The sequence below is a fragment of the Dreissena polymorpha genome, chromosome 3 (genome assembly GCF_020536995.1).
Source record: "Dreissena polymorpha isolate Duluth1 chromosome 3, UMN_Dpol_1.0, whole genome shotgun sequence".
In the NCBI taxonomy this organism is placed as follows: Eukaryota; Metazoa; Mollusca; class Bivalvia; order Myida; family Dreissenidae; genus Dreissena; species Dreissena polymorpha.
In genome coordinates, this window is record NC_068357.1 from 108,354,667 (window position 1) to 108,377,671 (window position 23,005).

At 35.9% G+C, this 23,005-nt stretch overlaps 1 protein-coding gene across 7 annotated transcripts in view; it reads left to right on the forward strand.

Moving 5' to 3' along the window:
- The window catches only part of LOC127870932 (pachytene checkpoint protein 2 homolog), a 42,092-nt gene that overhangs the window by 15,557 nt on the left and 3,530 nt on the right, over nucleotides 1-23,005 (forward strand). For 4 of the 7 annotated variants that reach the window (XM_052413518.1, XM_052413520.1, XM_052413521.1 and 1 more), the window contains 9 exons: nucleotides 233-392; nucleotides 1,308-1,487; nucleotides 4,436-4,526; nucleotides 8,901-9,037; nucleotides 9,919-10,005; nucleotides 15,065-15,171; nucleotides 15,850-16,003; nucleotides 18,923-19,035; nucleotides 21,381-21,450. In XM_052413518.1, coding sequence (XP_052269478.1) covers nucleotides 233-392; nucleotides 1,308-1,487; nucleotides 4,436-4,526; nucleotides 8,901-9,037; nucleotides 9,919-10,005; nucleotides 15,065-15,171; nucleotides 15,850-16,003; nucleotides 18,923-19,035; nucleotides 21,381-21,450 — 1,099 coding nt within the window. The remainder of the gene's footprint in view (nucleotides 1-232; nucleotides 393-1,307; nucleotides 1,488-4,435; nucleotides 4,527-8,900; nucleotides 9,038-9,918; nucleotides 10,006-15,064; nucleotides 15,172-15,849; nucleotides 16,004-18,922; nucleotides 19,036-21,380; nucleotides 21,451-23,005) is intronic. The other 3 variants (XM_052413523.1, XM_052413517.1, XM_052413524.1) reach the window with 1 other exon arrangement.

Consider the following 23,005-nt stretch of genomic DNA (forward strand, 5'->3'; position numbering starts at 1 on the left):
CCAAAATGGTGAAAAAAAAGACTGACTTCGCTGAAATTTTAACTTTCGGTGCTCATTTAATTTGTTTACTTGCAGAGATCATGAGCTTTTGGAATGAAATTGACACTTCTTTCCTTTCTTTTGGGAAGTTTTTGAATAGCTATTGAGAATTTTACAATTTTTCCTGAATTGTTAAAGTGCCTTTTATGTGTACTTTAATATAAAGAAAAAAACAACATTACTTTTTTTTCAGTACAGCCAGAAATGAAGAGATACTAGCACATGTGGATATCTTTTTCCGTGGAAGAGTTCTTACCACTAGAGATTTGCACATCACCGAGTTTGATGACAAGTTCCTGCAGCAGCATGTGTCCAAAATAGAAGTTTCTGACATCAAATTATCACAACAAGAAGTATTTAAAATGTCATTTTTGTTCTATTTGTACCTGATCTTTACTTAAGCTAGTTTATTATGTACATATATGCATAGTGCCCGTATGTATTGTGATGGTGTACATACTTTTGTATCTTGAAAATCTATACCAAAATCATGTCAGAAAATAGTTAAGTATTACTAATGAAATTACAATAAATTTAGTTTTTTTAAGGAAACTTTTAAGACATTGTCTATTCTGTAAGTTAAGAATGAATTGCCTTAATCATATACATTTACTGTTTTGTTCATAGATTCTGTCTTGTAAAAACCCACTTATCAATGTACATTCTTAAAAAGTCCTTACTTCATAACTAGAGCTTTTTGAAAGCTGATTTTACAGCCGTCATTTGGTCACATTCCCAATTGCAAAAAAATATATTTTTTCCAAATACATTCAAATCATTCCCAATAGATGTTTGGACTTTCAGATATTTGGGGCTGTGACATTTTGAAATGAAGCGTTTTGAAGTTGCAATTCTATTTTACTGATATGCTAATGGTAAAAACTTGGTGTTTCATTTGAGTTTTATAGTAATTTTCAAATGTTAAACAATCAAACCATAATACATTTTTCAATTTGAAGTTGAATTGGTCATAAAATTCCCATTTGACAGACATATTAACAATGTTTCATTTTTCCCAATGTTATAGTGAATCACGCTATTTTCCCCAATCCAAAATGCACAGGCAGTAAAATATAAATAAAAAAGTCACTCTGTTTATCACTTCTTCAATTTGCAACCATTTGTTTCTACTGTAGACCATCTGTACGGTGGACTGCATATTCCGGTACCACATATTCCAACTGCATTTGTTTGCACTGTAGACCATCTGTACGGCAGACTGCATATTCTGGTACCACATATACCAGCTGCATTTGTTTCCACTGTAGACCATCTGTACGGCAGACTGCATATTCCGGTACCACATATACCAGCTGCATGAAGACGGGCCTGGTACCGAGGAGCTTGATGACGAGGATCTAGCGGCCGCCAATCACTGGATTCTGCCCTCACGAGAATTTCACGGCCTTTGGGAGAGTCTTGTTTTTGATGAAGACATAAAAACAAAAGTGAGATTATGACTTTTTAGCTCATCTATTTTTTGAAAAAAAATTATGAGCTATTGTCATCACCTTGGCGTCGGCGTCGGCGTCCCGTTAAGTTTTGCGTTTAGGTCCACTTTTCTCAGAAAGTACCAATGCTATGGCATTCAAACTTGGTACACTTACTTACTATCATGAGGGGACTGGGCAGGCAAAGTTAGATAACTCTGGCGTGCATTTTGACTGAATTATGTGCCCTTTTTATACTTAGAAAATTGAAAATTTTGGTTAAGTTTTGCGTTTAGGTCCACCTTTTTTCAGAAAGTATCAATGCTATTGCATTCAAACTTGGTACACTTACTTACTATCATGAGGGGACTGGGCAGGCAAAGTTAGATAACTCTGGCGTGCATTTTGACAGAATTATGTGCCCTTTTTATACTTAGAAAATTGAAAATTTTTGGTTAAGTTTTGTGTTTAGGTCCATTTTATTCCTTAAGTATCAAAGCTATTGCTTTTATTCTTGCAACACTTATTAACTATGGTAAGGGGACTGTGCAGGCAAAGTTATGTAACTCTGACTGACATTTGGACGGAATTATGGGCCCTTAATACTTAGAAAATTGAAAGTTTGGTAAAGTTTTGTGTTTTGGTTTACTTTACCCCTAAAGTATCATAGATATTGCTTTCATACTTGGAACACTCGCAAACTATCATAAGGGTACAGTAAAAGGACAAGTTGCATAACTCTGGATGTCATTTTTACGGAATTATGGCCCTTTTTTGACTTAGTAACTTTGAATATATGGTTAAATTTTGTGTTTTGATCCACTTTACTTCTTAAGTATCAAGGCTATTGCTTTCAAACTTCAAATACATTCATGCTATCATGAGGTTACTGTACCTGGCAAGTTGAATTTTACCTTGACCTTTGAATGACCTTGACTCTCAAGGTCAAATGATTAAATTTTGCTAAAATTGCCATAACTTCTTTATTTATGATTAGATTTGATTGATACTTTGACAAAACTACTCTTACCTGACATACCACAATAGACTCCACCCAAACCATCGCCCGTGCTCCCCCCTCCCCCCCCCTTTTTTTTTTTTTTTTTTTTTTTTTTTTTTTTTTTAAGATCATCTCACAAATGACCACCACACCCTCACACTATACCCCCCCACCCCACCCCACCCCCTCCCCAATTTTTTTTTTAAACGGTAAAAAAACTAAACTATTTTATTATTTTATGTTTGAAATACCGTCAAACCATCGCACCCAAGAATCCCCCCCACCCCCCCTCCCCCCACCCGAATCCCCCCCCCCATTTTTTTTTTTTTTTTTTAAGATCATCTCACAAATTACCACCACACCCTCACACTATACCCCCCCCCCCCCCCCCCACCTCACCCCACCCCAATTATTTTTTTTGAAACGGTTTAAAAAACACAAATATTTATTTCTATTATTTTATGTTTGAAATACCGTCCAACCATCGCACCCAAGAATCCCCCCCCCCCCCCCCCCCCCCCCCCCCCCCCCCCCCCCCCCGAATTTTTTTTTGTTTTCCTTTTTTTCGCATTTTTGGAACATAATGTAATAAATGTCCACACCACTCTTCACTCCACCCCTCCCTCCTTTGTGATTGAAAATGAGAGTCCCTTCACCTTTAAAAAGAAAATAGATGAGCGGTCTGCACCCGCAAGGCGGTGCTCTTGTTTAAACCTAGAGTTTATTCGTAAATAATAAATATGGAAAACAATTATTGAAGTTGTACACTGTTTTATCATTTTTTTACACATACCATATATTATAATATTTTCATACAAATAAAAGAATTAATAAAGGGGAGATTGTTGAAGTCCATGTGTGTGATTTCTCTTCCTATCAGCTGATTTTCTGATTTCCTCCATTCACTATCAAAATAATTTGAGAAATAGCTTTATTTTAGCTGGATCAGTACTCAATTGAGGGTTTAGTTTAACCCTGTCAGGGGGTAGGGCATTTTCCTCCCAAGAGGGGGTTCTTAAATCACACCCCTGTGTACCCTATTTTCTTTAAAGTTTGAATTGTTTTATGTAGCAAATCAACGTCAAAATTAATTCACAGTCTGAGTCATGTGAAGTGTGTAACGAGACATTGTTTGCTATGCTACGTATTTGTGATCTTGGAAAACAGGACCCTGAACCCTTTCCCCCATAAGAAGCAAAGTGAAATGGCTTTTGCAACCAGCATGAAACCAGAACTGCCTGCAAGTAACTCGCAATCTGTTCAGGTTTTATGCTGTTTGCTGCTCATCAGTAACTAAGGGATGGAAATGAAGCCTTTAATACTTGAATTTAGTAAAAAAGGTATTTAATTAAATTTAACATTCTAAGGGACTACAAATGCATCAAAATATTATCTAAGTGGTAAAGGGTTAAATATGTATCTAAGTGGTTAAGGGTTAAATATGTATCCAAGTGGTAAAGGGTAAAATATGTATATAAGTGGTAAAGGGTTAAATATGTATCCAAGTGGTAAAGGGTTAAATATGTATATAAGTGGTAAAGGGTTAAATATGTATCCAAGTGGTAAAGGGTTAAATCTGATATAAATGGTAAAGGGTTAAATATGTATCCAAGTGGTAAAGGGTTAAATATGTATCCAAGTGGTAAAGGGTTAAATATGTATCCAAGTGGTAAAAGGTTAAATATGTATCCAAGTGGTAAAGGGTTAATGAAATAAAGAGTTTGCCACTAGAAGCATAACGGGCAAAAAGCTGTTTTTGCCAATAACAAAATAGCTGCAGACCATATTTATTTAGTTTCAATTAAAATTTTGAAAAGTATTTATTATTATATTCAGACAAAAAAGTAAAATCTGTTACCAAGTGCAGAAAAATCACTTGGAATTTTTTTTATATAGAAAACTGTTTATTGTTGTGATAAACTGAATTGCAATGTTTGCCACACTCCTTATTTGTTTTATATTTCAGTTACTCAGTTATGCTTCAACCACTCTGCTGTTCACAGACAAACAGGTGGACAGTAACATCATATCATGGAATAAAGTGGTCTTGCTGCATGGTAGGGAATTCACTGAGAATTTATATCATCAAACATCAAATATTGTTTTTTTTTCTTTATGCCCCACATTCAAAGGGGAGGGGTATGCGAAGATTGCCTCTTGTCTGTGCATATGTCTGTGTACCATTTTTTGTGTGTCATGTGTAAATAGTAAAATATGAATGCTCATGGATTTAAATTTTACAAACATTTACTAGCGTGTGAATTGCACACTTTCATATTTTGGTTCACATGTTTTCAACACATCCTGAGATATGTCCAAAAGGGCAAGTTCTGTCAAATTTCTGTATGTGAAGACCCCCTGACATTTTAATTGTACTCCTTAAAATTATAACCCAGGTAATCTTTGACTCTTTGTTTTGTCGTCTGTATTCCATATAGCTCAATATTTAACCAGGTTTTCCGAAGGAAAAAACTGGTTATTAGATTGGCGAATGCGGGCGGGCTGGCGGGCGGGCGGGCGGAACAAGCTTGTCCGGGCCATAACTATGTCGTTCATTGTCGTATTTTAAAATCATTTGGCACATTTGTTCACCATCATTGGATGGTGTGTCGCGCGAAATAATTACGTCGATATCTCCAAGGTCAAGGTCACACTTTGAGTTCAAAGGTCAAAATTGGCAATAAATGAGCTTGTCTGGGCCATAACTATGTCATTCATTGTGAGATTTTACAATTATTTGGCACATTTGTTCACCATCATGGGACGGTGTGTCGCACGAAAGAATCACGTCAATATCTCCAATGTCAAGGTCATCACAACTTAAAATAGATTTATTTTGAAACAAACTTACAAAGGGGGTTAATTTTGTTTGTTCATTTCAAAAGTTCAGTTTGAGTTGTCTCCCTTAATCAGATTTTTTTTCACAATGAAAACCTGGTTTTGTGACAATTTTGTCCCTTGTTTATTGTTATTTTATTGAATTAGTCTCATTTGAGGAGAAATGCAGGGCTCAAATTTAACTTTTTTTTCTACTTGCAAAACATTGCGAGCAGCTTTAATACCAACTCGCAAAATCAAAAACAATCTCGCAAATTTTGCTGGAAACATAATTTAATTTCGTTTTTAGCTCATCTATTTTTTGAAAAAAAAATATGAGCTATTGTCATCACCTTGGCGTCGGCGTCGGCGTCGGCGTCCGGTTAAGTTTTGCGTTTAGGTCCACTTTTCTCAGAAAGTATCAATGCTATTGCATTCAAACTTGGTACACTTACTTACTATCATGAGGGGACTGGGCAGGCAAAGTTAGATAACTCTGGCGTGCATTTTGACTGAATTATGTGCCCTTTTTATACTTAGAAAATTGAAAATTTTGGTTAAGTTTTGCGTTTAGGTCCACTTTTTTCAGAAAGTATCAATGCTATTGCATTCAAACTTGGTACACTTACTTACTATCATGAGGGGACTGGGCACGCAAAGTTAGATAACTCTGGCGTGCATTTTGACAGAATTATGTGCCCTTTTTATACTTAGAAAATTGAAAATTTTGGTTAAGTTTTGTGTTAAGGTCCATTTTATTCCTTAAGTATCAAAGCTATTGCTTTCATACTTGCAACACTTACTAACTACCGTAAGGGGACTGTGCAGGCAAAGTTATGTAACTCTGACTGGCATTTGGACGGAATTATGGGCCCTTTATACTTAGAAAATTGAAAGTTTGGTTAAGTTTTGTGTTTTGGTCCACTTTACCCCTAAAGTATCATAGATATTGCTATCATACTTGGAACACTCGCAAACTATCATAAGGGTACAGTAAAAGGACAAGTTGCATAACTCTGGATGTCATTTTTACGGAATTATGGCCCTTTTTTGACTTAGTAACTTTGAATATATGGTTAAATTTTGTGTTTCGATCCACTTTACTTCTTAAGTATCAAGGCTATTGCTTTCAAACTTCAAATACTTTCATGCTATCATGAGGTTACTGTACCTGGCAAGTTGAATTTTACCTTGACCTTTGAATGACCTTGACTCTCAAGGTCAAATTATTAAATTTCTCTAAAATTGCCTTAACTTCTTTATTTATGATTAGATTTGATTGATACTTTGACAAAACTACTCTTACCTGACATACCACAATAGACTCCACCCAAACCATCGCCCGTGCCCCCCCCCCCAACCCCCCCCCCCCCCTATTTTTTTTTTTCTTTTTTTTTTTAAGATCATCTCACAAATGACCACCACACCCTCACACTATACCCCCCCCCCCCCACCCCACCCCCTCCCCAATTTTTTTTTTAAACGGTTAAAAAACAAAACTATTTATTTTGATTATTTTATGTTTGAAATACCGTCCAACCATCGCACCCAAGAATCCCCCCCCCCACCCCCCCCTCCCCCCACCCGAATCCCCCCCCCTATTTTTTTTTTTTTTTTTTTAAGATCATCTCACAAATTACCACCACACCCTCACACTATACCCCCCCACCTCACCCCCCCCCCCATTTTTTTTTATGAAACGGTTAAAAAACACAAATATTTATTTTTATTATTTTATGTTTGAAATACCGTCCAACCATCGCACCCAAGAATCCCCCCCCCCCCCCCCCCCCTCCCCGATTTTTTTTCCCTTTTTTTCGCATTTTTGGAAGAAAATGTAATAAATGTCCACACCCCCACACAATGCACCGCTCTTCACTCCACCCCTCCCTCCTTTGTGATTGAAAATGAGAGTCCCTTCACCTTTAAAAAGAAAATAGATGAGCGGTCTGCACCCGCAAGGCGGTGCTCTTGTTTATTCAACAGTTATCTTTGCTTTATTTTTCGTATTGTTATTTCCATCTGTGGGCAAAAAGAAACTAGTTATTTTTCGCTTCGACGCCATGTCTGTTCAAGTTCAATGAACACATGTGAATTAGTCGACTGTTTAACGTTCTTTGTACCAATACCATCCTCGTATCTGTACTATAAGTATACTATTCTATATACACGGTGCGCGCTATCGCATATGGGTATTAGGATGTTCTATGACCTATGGTTTAGCGTTCAGGACGTCAAACGCATTTAGCAATATTACTGTTTTTTTTCACTATTTCTTTACTCGCCAAAAATTACTAGTGGCTTAAAACTTAACTCGCAATCGGTATTTTTCACTCGCATTTTGCGAGTGTGCGAGTGTTAATTTCGAGCCCTGAAATGGGCTTAATGCATGTGTGTTAAGTGTTATCCCAGATTAGCCTGTACAGTTTGCACAGGCTCATCGGGGTGGAGACTTTCCTCCTAAACTGGATTTTGCCAAGACAAGACTTCTTTTTATTTTAATTCCATAAAAATAGAAAGTGGCGTTCCAGATTACCCTGTGAAGACTGCACTGGCAAATCCACTAGGCCACTTTGCGCACATCTATTTAGCCCCGGTTTCTCAGAATGAGGCTAAAATGTGTGTGTTGTGACCCCCTGACATTTTGGTATCCTGTCTCTCAGTTCAACTGTCCATCTGTAACAAACTTTTCTGGGATATATCAGAAACTATATTAGATATCAGCATGAAACTTCATGGGTGTTTATCAATGAGGAGAAGTGCCATGCTCAAAAACTATAACCGTACACTTTCTTAAATTAGAGTAATTTCCCTTTTTTGTATCATGTAACTTTTAAGGGCTATATCTCAGATACTATACACAATTTCAACATGAAAGTTCACGAGAATATAGGTATCAATAAGGAGAATGGCCATGCATAAGAACCATAAGCCTACACTTTCTTAAACAAGAGTTATTGCCTTTTGTTTGTTTGTATGAAGTTACTTTTCAGTGCTATATTTCAGATACCGTATACATTAAACTTCATGGGTGTATTGATATCAACGAGGAGGAGTGCCATACTTAAGAACCATAACCCTACACTTTCTTAAAAAAGAGTTATTGCCCTGTGTTGTTTTTGTATGATGTAACTTTTCAGGGCTATATCTCAGATATGATACAAAATTTCTACAGAAAACTTCATCAGTGTATAGATATTAATAAAGAGAATCCCCTTGCCCAAGAACCATAACCCTTCACTTTTGTAAACAAGAGTTATTGCCCTTTGTTGTTTTTGTATGATGTAACTTTTTAGGGCGATGTCTTGGATATGCTACAAGATTTGAACACAAAACTTCATGGGTGTATATATATATCATTGGGGAGAATTGAAATGCAATGCATTAAAACAATTGCCCTTCACTTATTTTTTTTTATGATTGTACAGTATATTAAGGGATTTGCACCAATCAATAAACACAATGTATTTGGCAGTGGATACCAATTCAACGAATTTTCTTGTTTCCTCAAACTTTTAAGCCAGGTAAAATTTGACTCTTCGTTTTGACATCTGTTTTCAATATAGCTCAATAAATTATTGCTATATAATTTGTCATTTATTTCTCGGTTCAAGGCCCCCCTGGTACAGGCAAGACCTCCCTATGTAAGGCTCTGGCCCAGAAACTCTGTATACGACTGTCAGGCAGGTTTACCTACGGGCAGCTGGTGGAGATCAACAGCCACAGTCTGTTCTCAAAATGGTTTTCAGAGGTTTGTTGTTCACGTTAGTTTGACAATATGATATTGTTAAATGTGCATATATCAAATTTATTACCGAGCCTTGTGTCTGACAGAGTGTCTAACAGTGCCCAAATGTTTGTCAGATATTGCAATATTAATCAGATTTTGTTCTTTTTTTCACCGTTTTTGGAATATAACCGGTATTTGTGAAATTGCGATCATCAGCGTCAATTTACTTCATATTGGGGAAAAATTTATTTTTTGATGAATACCATTTGAATAATGATAACACTTACATGAAATAGAATATCCTGAACAAAAACAATTTAATAAAAAAGTCACTTCAATTTGAAAAGTCTTATTAATTTCGACAATGAACACCTCTTTTTCCAAACATCTGTTAGTCAAACTATCAATTAGAAATATTGCGACAATAAAAGGGAAAAATGAAATTTTTCTTGATTGAGAATATGACCAAATAATGGCTATAAATTAATCAGTAAAAGGTGCACTGGATTTGTAAGACTGTCTGACATATCTCACAGAGTCTGCGGCCTGCAGGATTGTTTTCATTTCAATCACTGAATGTGTATCTTTTCCTAACCCTTTACCACTAAGATCCGCACTTAGGCACATGTTGAGGTCCCTTCAAAAATCTAATCTAATCAAATTTAAGACCTTTCTTACCAGATTCAACTTTAAAAGCCTTCATTTCCAACCCTTAGATATTGATGAGCAGCAAAGAGCATAAAACCTGAACAGACTGCGAGTTACTCCCTGGCTGTTCTGGTTTTAGGCTGTTTGCATATACCTATTTTCACTTTACTTCTGAGCACAAAAAAGCTAATGATTTAAAAGACTCACTTTCAAGTCACCACTATTCATAGCTTTGTGTGTCTTGGTATGGACAGAGTGGCAAGCTGGTGATGAAGATGTTCCAGAAGATACAGGAGCTAATTGACGAACCACAGGCCCTCGTCTGTGTTCTCATTGACGAGGTGAGAGAAGAATGTTGATTTGAGCAATGTCCTGGGAAAATTGGGCTAAATCCACGTGCTGTCCACACAGGCTAATCTGGGACTACACTCTCCGCCCAAATTTGATTTTTGTTTATAAGAGACTTACTTTAAATTAAAAATTCTGTAAAAGCAGAAAGTGTTGTCCCTGATTAGCCTGTGCAAACTGCACAGGCTTATCTGGTACAAAACGTTACGAACATGCATTAAGACAAGTTTTTCCAATAACATGGCTCATTGATACCATTGTTACCATTTACAAGTACATTTACCATTTACAAAAAGCAAAAAAAGTAAACGTTTTTTTCACAATTGTGTAGCCTTCATTCACAGTTTTGATATAGGTAAAACCAGAGCTCCAGATAAGATGCGTATCTGCGTATTTACGCATTGAAAAATAAAAAAAAGCTTGAAAAATTGTCCCTGTACGTAACATTCCGTAATACAAATCTCGGTACGTATTTTTGATCAATTAAAGTGCGTTATCGGTTTAACCAATAATCAAGTTGAGTGTTTAGTGTAAGTTAACCTTTGAATCAAAAGTAAGTAAATTCGGTACCCCTCGCAGATTATCACTTATCTGAAGAAGAAGAATAATTTCATTTTGCCAATCAAGGGTGACGGTCATACAGTATGACATATATAATCACAAATATAAAACACAAAGCAAGTAACATAATATAGCAACCATTTATAAAGTATGGTATAAATAAGGACATTAAAGTTACTAAAGGGTTATTGGTATTGGTGGAAACACAAATAACATACAGGTAAGCTTAACAATGTGAAAAATAAGTGACGAAATAAAGTAGTAAGAATATTTTTAGTCGTCAAGTAAATAGAATAAACAAGTCAATGGCCAGACAAATTGTTACCTAACAAGGCAGTTTGTTATCCCCTGCCATAGGCGGAGGGATATTGTTTTGGCGATGTCCGTCCGTCTGTTCTTCCGTCTTTCCGTCCGTCCGTCTTTCCGTCCGTCCGGAGCCATATCTTGGAAGTGCTTTGGGGGATTTCATTGAAACTTGGTATAAGTATATTTATGGATATAATGATGATGCACGCCAAATGGCATTGTACACCATCTGTTAATAAGGTAGTTATGGCCCTTTGTATCTTGAAAAAATGCTTTTTTTGTGTGTCCGGAGCCATATCTTGGAAGTGCTATGGTGGATTTTATTGAAACTTGGTACGAGTATATATATGGATAAGAGGATGATGCATGCCAAATGGCATTGTACACCATCTGTTAATAACAGAGTTATGGCCCTTTGTATCTTGAAAAAATGCTTTTTTGAGTGTCAAATATAACACGTTTGTGTCCAGAAGCATATTGGCGGGGGATATCAATTCAACAAATTTGCTTGTTTAATATAAATCTTGAGTAGATATTTAGAAAACAATTTCAGAACTTCGCTGTCTTCAGATGATATTAACCAAACAAATTTGTGCTCTTTATAAAGCAACACAAAGTTTTTATTTAAAATATCAAGTTGTTTAAAAAATGATTCTCTACTTACATCGAATGTTTTACAACAAATAGAAAAATGAATTTCGTCTTCAACCAGATTAGAAGAGCAACAATTACAAAATCTAAGTTTATAGTTAGCGTACATAGACCTCTGGCAGTGTGACTTTATTTTCAATTGTACAAGCAGTGCCATAACTTAGTTTACCGGTAATTGCAAAATGATGTTCGTGTACTATATGAATACTATATGCAAGAAAGACCCAAGACATAGATACAAAACATGTTAGTTGAATATTTTAAAGCGAGTCAGTTCATATCATCATTTAAAATTTCTTGTGTTTGCATTTAGTAATACCGGTAACAAATAATAATATTTCTATGTTGGTTTCTATGGAAATGGTCGATACCCCTAAATATTCATAAAAACCCTTTATGGCAGAAACAAAGGAGTTAAATACCCTTTAACAATAATATCAGGGGGTAAAATACCCTTTAGACTAAATCCTTATCTGGAGCTCTGGGTAAAACATGTGATATCTTAATCAGTTTTGTCGGGTATAGGAAATGACAATAATTAATCAGCGCTGAAGAATGATAAGTGGTCAGGCCAACATAATAGTTAGTTTCCTGGTGGCAGTTTAAGGCAAACTTAAACAGAAGGTTCTCTAGTGACAGCAAAATGGCAGTTTTTCTAGTATAACTTGAGGCAAATCTTGGTCCAATCAAGCTGGTCAATTAAAATATTCACACTTTTCTGGGTAAGCTGGTTTATCAGTACTGAGTGAAAATATGTATTGCCAGTATAAAATTGACAAATGTAGTACGTGAATCAACGTTAGAGTGAGAATAGCCTTAGACAAAATATCAACACCAAATGAAACAGGTAATTTTGCTGTCTCCTAACCCCTGTATAATTATGTAATTTCAGCAATCTGTTTAGATGGGTTGCTCTTGTTGACTTCTTTATAATGTTATTGTGATCCCAACCTTCGTGTTATGTAAGCAATTATTGTTACATTTAAACAGATGTTCCACTGTTGTTGGTTTTTAATCTTGTGAAATTGGAGTGGTAAATACCTGTAAAATGAATTGGATGTTTGGCAAATTGAAATTATGAAAGTTATGGGGAACGATGGGACAACTAAAATATTGTTGTAATGGTTTCAAAATAGATTAAGCTGCACTTTGGGAAAACGGGGCTAAATGCATGTGTGTAAAGTGCAGGGCTTTCCTTAGACCTCAAATCTCAAGAGTCAAGGACTCTTGGGACCATATTTTCAAGAGTCAAAATCAAACTTCTAAGAGTCCTAATAATAACGCAGAAGAGTCAATGATTTTTTTTGCAATTTAAGCAAATTACTGAGATATTATATATAAAAAGCAAAAAATTAAAAGATATGTTAACATTTATTTCTTACATTGTACTTTCACTACAACACTATGCATTTTAACACAATATCTCAATGATTAATAAATACAAAACATGTATTCTAATACAACATTTACTTCATGTATACATCAATGTTCTTAACAACATCTCAAAGAGTAATATGTCATATCATGTCTTACACAACATCTCAGAGAGCAATATGTCATATGTCCTACAAAACATCTCAAAGATTACATACAAAATATGTATTCTAATACAACATTTACTTCATGTATACAGCAAAACAATATGTCATATGTCCTACAAACTAACAATCATTTGAGCAAATAAATAAATCATTCATGCATTTAAAGAGTGATCTCAAACGGGTGCCTTAGTAAAGAAAAGGTAATAAAACAACACTATGACTACACACACACACAACTAGCATAAAACCAGCAAACTATCACTTTCTTCTCTTGCACATGTCCTGAAACCTGCGCAGCACATTCTAGGATGGAATAACAGATTCTGGGATCCAATAACTTTGTTTGACCGTTTCGCGTGGTTATTAAATTAAGAATGAAATACAAAATGTTAAAAAAAAAACAACATTTCCGCTGGCTATCACAAAAAAAACATACGGGTGGCACCTTAACACATTAGCCTATATAAATTGGTAAACTATAAAAGGAAATTATTTCTACTCACCGATAAAGGTGCCTCCGTATTTAATCCCATCAAAAAGTCCGACACCCTTTAATTATTTCATGTGCCATCTTCACTGAAGACGTGCGACAAACACGCCGTTTTCTATGCCTTCTCAAACGTTCAATTATTACGCCTACATGTATTTTATAATCAATTAGCACATGCAAAAATTGTCACTTTGCCACAAGGTCAGTTATATCGGATATAGTTATTTTTAGCAACTTTGATGCAAAGCGTGTAATTTGACGTTGTAGACAGTACATATGACAGCATAACTTTCGCGCGCATTTGAATTGAGCAAGCATGAAGTAAAACAGTGATACATTCTGACATACTCTGGAAATATCTCAAAATATGCTTTACAGTGTACTGTGGATATGGATGTTATTATTTTATATTGAATATTATTAAAACTGACGCGGATGAGTCCATTCTGTTTTGGTGGGTTTATAGTTCTTCTTAAATACTCTGAGCCTTTATGAGTACATACGTACAGCTCAGAGGGTCAATACCTGGGAGTTGGATAATTACAACTAGGTGGGTTTAATACACTTCTTTTCCGCAAACAGCTGATGACAAACGCTATGATAAATAATAGAAAGTTAATACACGCGTCATCGAACCAGCAGTGTTTTAATTGGTCAATATTAGATTTCTCAATTAACCTAACTCCGCCTACTGGGTGGACTTGTGCTTCGATGATTGGAAACGGGCGTTAACGATTAGCGTCTACTAAATGAGATACTCCGCCCCGAGCCAATTATCGCTTAGTCTTAACAACTTTTGATCTCGTTGACGCAAGTCTGTAGAAATTCCCCCGGGTCAAATGTGACGCATGACATAATTTTCTCAAGAGTCAAAAAGGGGTCTTCTGTAATTTTCAAGCGTAAAAACCCGGGAGCTCGGGTCAAAGGAAAGCCCTGAAAGTGTCATCCCAGAATTGCCTGTGCAGTCCAAACATGCTAATCAGGGATGACATTTTGCACCTAGACTGGATTTTGGTTTAGAAGAGACTTCCTGTAAATGGAATAGTACTATTTATGATTAATGCTGAAAGTGTCGTCCCTGATTGTCTGCACTGGCTAATTTCCCAGATCAATTCTTTTACAACATCCCTTATTGTAGAGGTCAAAGAATAGTCTGATAGTACTCATCACTTGTATTTTGCTTTTATCCCCTGCCATAGGCGGAGGGATATTGTTTTGGCGTTGTCCGTCCGTCCTTCTGTCCGTCCGTCTTTCCGTCCGTCCGTCCGGAGCCATATCTTGGAAGTGCTTTGGCGGATTTCATTGAAACTTGGTATGAGTATATATATGTATAACAGGATGATGCACGCGAAATGGCATTGTACACCATCAGTTAATGACAGAGTTATGGCTCTTTGTACCTTGAAAAAAAGCTTTTTTGAGTGTCAAATATAATACTTTTGTGTCAATAAGCATATTGGCGGGAGATATCAATTCAACGAATTTGCTTGTTGGTCACTGTAGGTGGAGAGTTTAACGGCGGCCCGTAAGAGCGCAATGTCTGGGAGTGAACCATCGGACGCCATCAGAGTTGTGAACGCCGTACTCACCCAGATAGACCAGATAAAAAAGTGAGAGCAAGAACTTTTTATTTAAACAATAACTTGTCTTGTTGTGCATTTTATTGCAATTGAACAAAAATTTGATCTGAATACAAGAAAGAACATAAATGTATACATATGAGCCACGCTCTGTGAAAAGGGGGTTTAGTGCATGTGCGTAAAGTGTTGTCCCAGATTAGCCTGTGCAGTCCACACAGGCTAATCAGGGACGACACTTTCCGCCATAACTAGATTTTTGTTAAGATAAAACTTTCTTGAAATAGAAAATATCATAAAAACGGGAAGTGCACGGGCTAATCTGGGACGACACTTTACGCACATGCATTAAACCCTTTTTTAACAGAGCACCGCCCATTTATCAAATGATTTTAGCCCTAAAAACTAAGTTTCAGAGGGGTATTTTTGAGTCAATCAGTTTGTCAGACGCTGTCCGCATGAAGTGTGAGAAGTTTGTGGAGCAAACTACTTCCACATTTCTCAAGCAGGGGATTTGAAACTTCACGTAAATGTCAACCATAATGATTTGTAGGATCAAAACATTCTTGAGTCACTTACCTCTTACCATAACTGACAAAGCCGTTGGTGTTAAAAGCCACATTTGTGACAAAGTTTTCTATTTATTTCAACCATTTTATGAATATATTGCACATTTTTTATGTTATGTATTTATGTTCTATTGCATTCCAGGTACCCAAACGTTATTATACTGACTACTTCTAATGTGACGGGGGCCATAGACTTGGCGTTTGTGGATCGGGCAGATATCAAGCAGTACATTGGGCCACCCTCCCCCTCGGCAATCTACTCAATATACAAGTCCTGCATTGTGGAACTTGTAAAGGTATTTCATTACTATATGAGCCTCGTTCTGGGAAAACTGGGCTTACTTCATGTGTTTAAAGTGTTGTCCCAGATTAGCCTGTGCAGTGTGCGTGCCACTCATTTTTGGTATTTGAATCTACCTACATGAGCTACAGACAAAGTGTGAAATTCGTTTTGGTCCATTGATTTTTGTTGGCCTTGGACTTAGAAATTTATCCATATTATAACTTATTTCCAGAGGTTTTTTAGGCAAAGTTATTGATATTGAGCTGATGTTTGGTATTTGAGTCTACCATCATCATGACTTAGAGATGAGATATGAGTTTCAATTTGGTCTATTGAATTTTGGCAAAGTTATGGGCCTTGTTTTCTCTAAAATAGCTGCAGTGGGACTTCAAAGCGCAATGGAGGCATTGTACTTCACAAATGCAGCTCTTGTAATTGATGTGTCCTGTAGCATACAGCTGGGGTATCTGTGAATGATGGACACATTTTTTATTTTAAGCAGGCTTATACATATTTTGTCTTATAGGCGATAGCCTCCTTTGTTGTGAGCGAGTGTATAAATATTATGTCTTATGGACCATTGCCATTCTTGTTTTCATGGAGTTTATTCATATTATGTCTCATGGGCAATTGCATCCTTTGTTATAAGCGAGTGTCTTATTGGCCATTGCCTGTCTTGTTTACACATATTATGTCTTATGTCAAATTTCCTCTCTAGATTTTTGGGAGTTAATACATAGAGAATACTAGGTTAGCGTTGAATACAGAGAAGTTTATGTTGCGAGGCTTAGAACGCCGGAAGCGCGAGCCTTGGCGAGCGCTTTCGGTGTTCGAGCCGAGCAACATAAACTTCTCTGTATTCAACGCTAATCCTAGTATTCTATTTATCCCATTTGATTTTTTCAACGTGACATTTAACATAAATAGATCTAATAACCTTAACAATAATTTTAATTCAGTCATAAAAGCGCTTAAAATCTAACAAATGTAACCATGCGTAGTGATATACATGTATTTGTTCTGGTACGCAAAATAGTCTTTAAAAAATTCACACACAAACTGTAAAACAAGTAAAAATATCACCATGTGCCTACATTCAATTTTACGCAGTATGCGAATTTTAACACATTACGACCGCGAAAAGAAGATTTTACTTTACTATAATTCATTTTATTTTCGAAAGAAAATGATCAAAATCCAATATGGCGGCGATTGCTCCTGACAAAATGCTGTCGATGTCAACATACATGTACACCATCGACGACCTAGTTCTGGCTACCATAACTTTAAATGTCGCTTTTTATGATTTTTGACTGGCGCGACTTTGTACAGGTCTGTCAATGCTAAATAAACTGTACGCTGAAGTTTCTTTAGCTATCGAAGACCTTGACAATTTTGACGAGTAAACAGACAATCGCAGCGACTGACACTTTATTTGACAAAATATACAGGGCAATACGTTTTCCGACTTCGAACGACGAATTTAAGGACACGCAGAACGTGTTTTTATAGAATGTTGTGGGTATGCCGTGTGTGATCCGATGCATCAATGGCGCCCATGTTAAAATCATTTCCCCGAGAACAGGGAACGACAAAAGTACAAACAAAAATCAAAACACGTAAGAACTAGTATCTTACCTTTAATTATCCTTTAAAATCCATCTAATAATCCATTTAACTCAATAATTGACGATTTTGCATCTAGGGTCTTTAATAATTATTTTAGCATAGTTAAATAAAGACCCTTATGCCATTCTATCACTTTATTCAAATGAGTTTATGAACGCGATAAACTTTCTTCTTCGTCACACGCTACGTCATGTACTCTACATTACTGCTGTTCCAATGAACCGGAGCAGTTTATCTAATAATAGCCGTTGGTAAACTCGGTTGCATTTGCAGATTTCTGCATACAAACATAATTATGTTTAAACTTGCACAATGTTTTATTTATCTATGGTAAGTGCCCTTATTGTACGAGAAAATAATTTAATATATAAATACACAAAGAATGGAAAACATTCAAGTACACAACAGATAAATGAGTAGAAAATACCCGTGTACAAAATGGGACGTTCCCAATTCCAGTGTAGTGCTATTTTTACCATCTTATACTTTACACAGCTCTATGCCTAACGTGAAATAGGAAAGCAAACATAGCAGATTATTCATGAACTGTGCGATATGTGTATGGCTTGTTGTACATTCTTAATATTTAAGTTAAATGTCAAAAGTATATGCTTTGGTTATAAACAATGCACATTACACGAAATAAGATAATTTGTGATCAATTGACAATTCAGATATGTCGACATACAGTACATGTAGAAAACATGTGAAATAAGTCGCGTTTATAATAAATAGTAAAAAAAATTGGGGAAAATGACGCAATAAGTATGTCATTTTATGACGCCATCAATCAGCTGATTCATTATACGGATGGCGAAAAATTATGTCATATGACTAGATTAAAAGGTTGAAAGTTGTATAATTTTGAAGCTTAAGTTTTGTCGACTTTGTTTCTTATGAAAAATCATTCAGTGGTAAAGTAAATATAAATAAAAAAATACAAAACAAAAATCGTGTAATTTTATATTTTATTTCAACATTTCTTTTGGTGAATATGTCATATATATATTTTTTTCTGCAAAATATGCACATTTTCTTTTAATGGGTGACCTTATAATTCGATCAATAAACCAAATAAAACAATATCGACCTAATTTTAGCGTATATCGCATGACGTCATTTAAAAAGTAGTCCGTGCACGCGACAGGTATATTCCACAGTGTTGAATACAAGCAAGTATATTCCACAACGTGTTATACCGTCAATGTCGCGATGAAAATGGGATAAATGTCTTATCTGACATTCTGTGCTTAACTTATTCATCAAACAATGAATGATCACCATGAGTTCTATGTTATTGCAGAGGGGCATACTGACCTCAGGACAAACTGTTCTTGATTGGCGGTCGCTGGAGTTCATGAGATTTGTAGAGAACACCTTCAACAGAGATAGCCTGCAGCTGAAGGAAATTTCAGAGTATGAAATGTGTTGTTAACCCTTTTCTGCTGATAAGCAACGTGAAAAAGGCTTAATGCAACCAGCATTAAACCAAAACAGACTGTGTGTCTGTCAGTCTGTCACACTTTTCTGGATCCTGCGATACCTTTATTAGTTCTTCATATTTTTAGCTCGACTATTATATATGAAATATATATAGTGGAGCTATCTTACTCACCCCGGCGTCGGCGTTAGCGTTAGCGTGCAAATGTTAAAGTTTGCGTACCACCCGAAATATTTCCTATGTCCCTTGACATATTGCTTTCATATTTTGCATACTTCTTTACCAACATGACCCCAACCTATAAACAAGAGCAGACAACTGTATTAAGCATTTTGTAAGAATTATGGCCCTTTTCCACTTAGAATATGCATATTATTGATAACTCTATGTTAAAGTTTGCGTACCACCCCAAATATTTCCTATATCGCTTGACATATTGCTTTCATATCTTGCAAACTTCTTTACCAACATGACCCCAATGTATAAACAAGAGCAGACAACTGTATCAAGCATTTTGTAAGAATTATGGCCCTTTTTTTGCTTTGAATATGCATATTATTGATAAATCTATGTTAAAGTTTGCGTACCACCTCAAATATTTCCTATGTCCTTTGACATATTGCTTTCATATTTTGCATACTTCTTTACCAACATGACCCCAATGTATAAACAAGAGCAGAAAACTGTATCAAGCATTTTAGTTTAAACCTATTTATTTTAGCTCGATTGCATCGAAAGTATCATATCTATTGCTTTTTAGACTTGGAAAACTCGCTAACTATTGTAAGGGGACTGTACAGGGCAAGTTGCATAACTCTGGTTGGCTTATTAACGGAATTATGGCCCTTTTTATGCCCCCAGATCGAATGATCAGGGTATATTGTTTTTGGCCTGTCTGTCTTTCTGTCTGTCATTCTGTCCCAAAACTTTAACCGTACAGTAAAGTTTTGCAATAACTTTTGAAATATTGAACATAGCAACCTGATATTTGGCATGCATGTGTATCTCATGGAGCTGCACATTTTGAGTGGTGAAAGGTCAAGGTCATCCTTCAAGGTCAAAGGTAAAAAAAAAAGCGACGCATTAGGGGGTATTGTGTTTCTGACAAACACATCTCTTGTTTGTCTTTGTAACTTTGAATATTTTGTTAAATTTTGTGTTTAGATCCACTTTACTTATAAAGAATTAATGCTATTGCTTTCAAACTTCAAATACTTTCTTACTATCATGATGTTACTGTACCTGGCAAGTTGAATTTGACCTTGACCTTTGAATGACCTTGACTCTCAAGATCAAATTAATAAATTTTGCTTAAATTGCCATTACTTCTTTACTTCTTTATTTATGATCACATTTGATTCATACTTTGAGAAAACAACACTTACCTGAAATACCACAATGGACTCCACCAAAACCATCCCCCAAGCCCCACCCCAGAATCCCCCCCCAATTTTTTTTTAAAAATATCAACTATTATATGACCACACACCCACATTATACCCCCCTCTCCATGATGGCTTACGTTATACTGTCAAGTACTCGAATAGTCGAGCGCGCTGACCTCTGACAGCTCTTGTTTCATAAAACTTGCAACATGAACAGATGGCAATATGGAGATTATGCATGTCATTTCATTTTGTATCTACGTCAATAATTCTGATTGCTATGGCAACAAATAGACTAGAAATATTGCTGAAAATGGTGAATCCTCTGATAACTTTAAAAGTTCTTCATATTTTTTCATGAAACTTGAAATAATGACAGATTGTAATATGGAGAGGTAGGGGACTTTTGTTGCTTGGCAATAGTCTTGTTCATTTCTAGTTCTAAACTTTAACCCTTTACCATTTAGATACGTAATTGTACGCATTTGTTCCTTTAGAAAGTCAAATTAAAGACCTTTCCTACTAGATTCAAGTTTTAAAGGCTTCATTTCCAACCCTTATATAATGATGTGCAGCAAACAGCATTAAACCTGAACAGACTGCAAGTTACAAAAGCCATTTTCACTTTGATTCAGTATGTTTGAAAAACTGGAGTCGTGTTTGCACTGACAAGTATTTCTTTCTATATTTTAAATTTTGACCAGTATTATGTGAAATAATAAATTATATTATTAAATAATCCTTAAGATTTTTAGAAGCAAGATCACTTTATTCAAATATGTAATATTTATATTATAAGCAGTTTGTGTCAAATTTGCATGTACTTTTATTCTTGTAAGTGTCTAATGTAAGATTTGTATGTTCATTTAAATAATGCAGCACTGTGTTCTGTTTTTATCAATATAGAAACAAAATGCTGTCTTTGTAAATTGCAGGAAAAGTCATGGATTGAGCGGTCGTACGTTGAGAAAACTTCCATTTATAGCACATGCAATGTTTATACAGGTAACAAGCTTCGTTGAAAGCTTTTTATGTGAGTTTAATGTTCACAAGATGACATTTTTGTAGCATTTATTCCTCAGCAAGGACAAGGTTCACTTAAAGAAGTTTAATTTTAGGTAAAATACGCAAAATATCTTGATGTAGCATGTGACATTTTATAGCCTTAACATGTAGCATTTTTGCAAAAAAACATACTGCCAAAAATCAATCATGTTCCTATTTGTCAAAAGACGACAAACACAAAATGTTTCTGTATTTATTGTAAAAACTAATGTTAGACAAGATAAAAGCAGTATCAAATAATGCATTTCATTGCATTTGATTTTTCCGAAAATACAGGGCCAAATAGGCACTTTTGTGAACCTAGTCCTTTGTCAGGTGGTACATTGTATATAGGAGCACACTGTCTCTTGATATTTAAGTTTGTTGGTCTGTCTGCACAAAATGCTTTAAGCTTTGAGGCAAACTTCTTGTATAATTCTCAAGCAATGGAATTGAAATGTTAAATATGTCATTACCTTTATTTAGGTATTATAATGTAGATGTACATGACACCTTTTTCATGACATCTACCAGAGTTATGTGACCACGAACATGGCAATTTTCATTTCCGAAGCATAACATGTTTGTCGAGTAAAGAGCTCTATCTTTATTATACGCCCGTTTTTAAAAACGGGACGTATTATAGTTTCACCCTTGGCGGGCGGCGGGCAGCTGGCGGCGTCCACAGCAGTGTCCGCTCTCTAATTCAAATAGTTTTCATCAGATCTTCACCAAACTTGGTCAGAAGTTGTGTCTAGACATTATCTAGGTCAAGTTCGAATATGGGTCATGCTGGGTCAAAAACTAGGTCACGGGGTCACTTATTGCATTTCAAGGATTAAGCATGGTGTCCTCTCTCTAATTGAAGTAGTTTACACCCAATTTTCACCAAACTTGGTCAGAAGTTGTGTCTAGATGATATGTAGGTCAAGTTCAAATATGGGTCATGCCGGGTCAAAAACTAGGTCACGAGGTCACTTAGTGCATTTCAAGCATTTAGCATGGTGTCCGCTCTCTAATTGAAGTAGTTTTCATCCGATCTTCACCTAATTTGGTCAGAAGTTGTGTCTGGACGATATGTAGGTCAAGTTCGAATATGGGTCATGCCGGGTCAAAAACGAGGTCACGAGGTTACTTAGTGCATTTCAAGCATTAAGCATGGTGTCCGCTCTCTAATTGAAGAAGTTTTCATCCGATCTTCACCTAATTTGGTCAGAAGTTGTGTCTAGATGATATGTAGGTCAAGTTCAAATATGGGTCATGCAGGGTCAAAAACGAGGTCATGAGGTCACTGAGTGCATTTCAAGCATTAATCATGGTGTCCGCTCTCTAATTGAAGTAGTTTTCATCTGATCTTCACCTAATTTGGTCAGAAGTTGTGTCTAGATGATATGTAGGTCAAGTTCAAATATGGGTCATGCCGGGTCAAAAACGAGGTCATGAGGTCACTTAGTGCATTTCAAGCATTTATCATGGTGTCCGCTCTCTAATTGAAGTAGTTTTCATCTGATCTTCA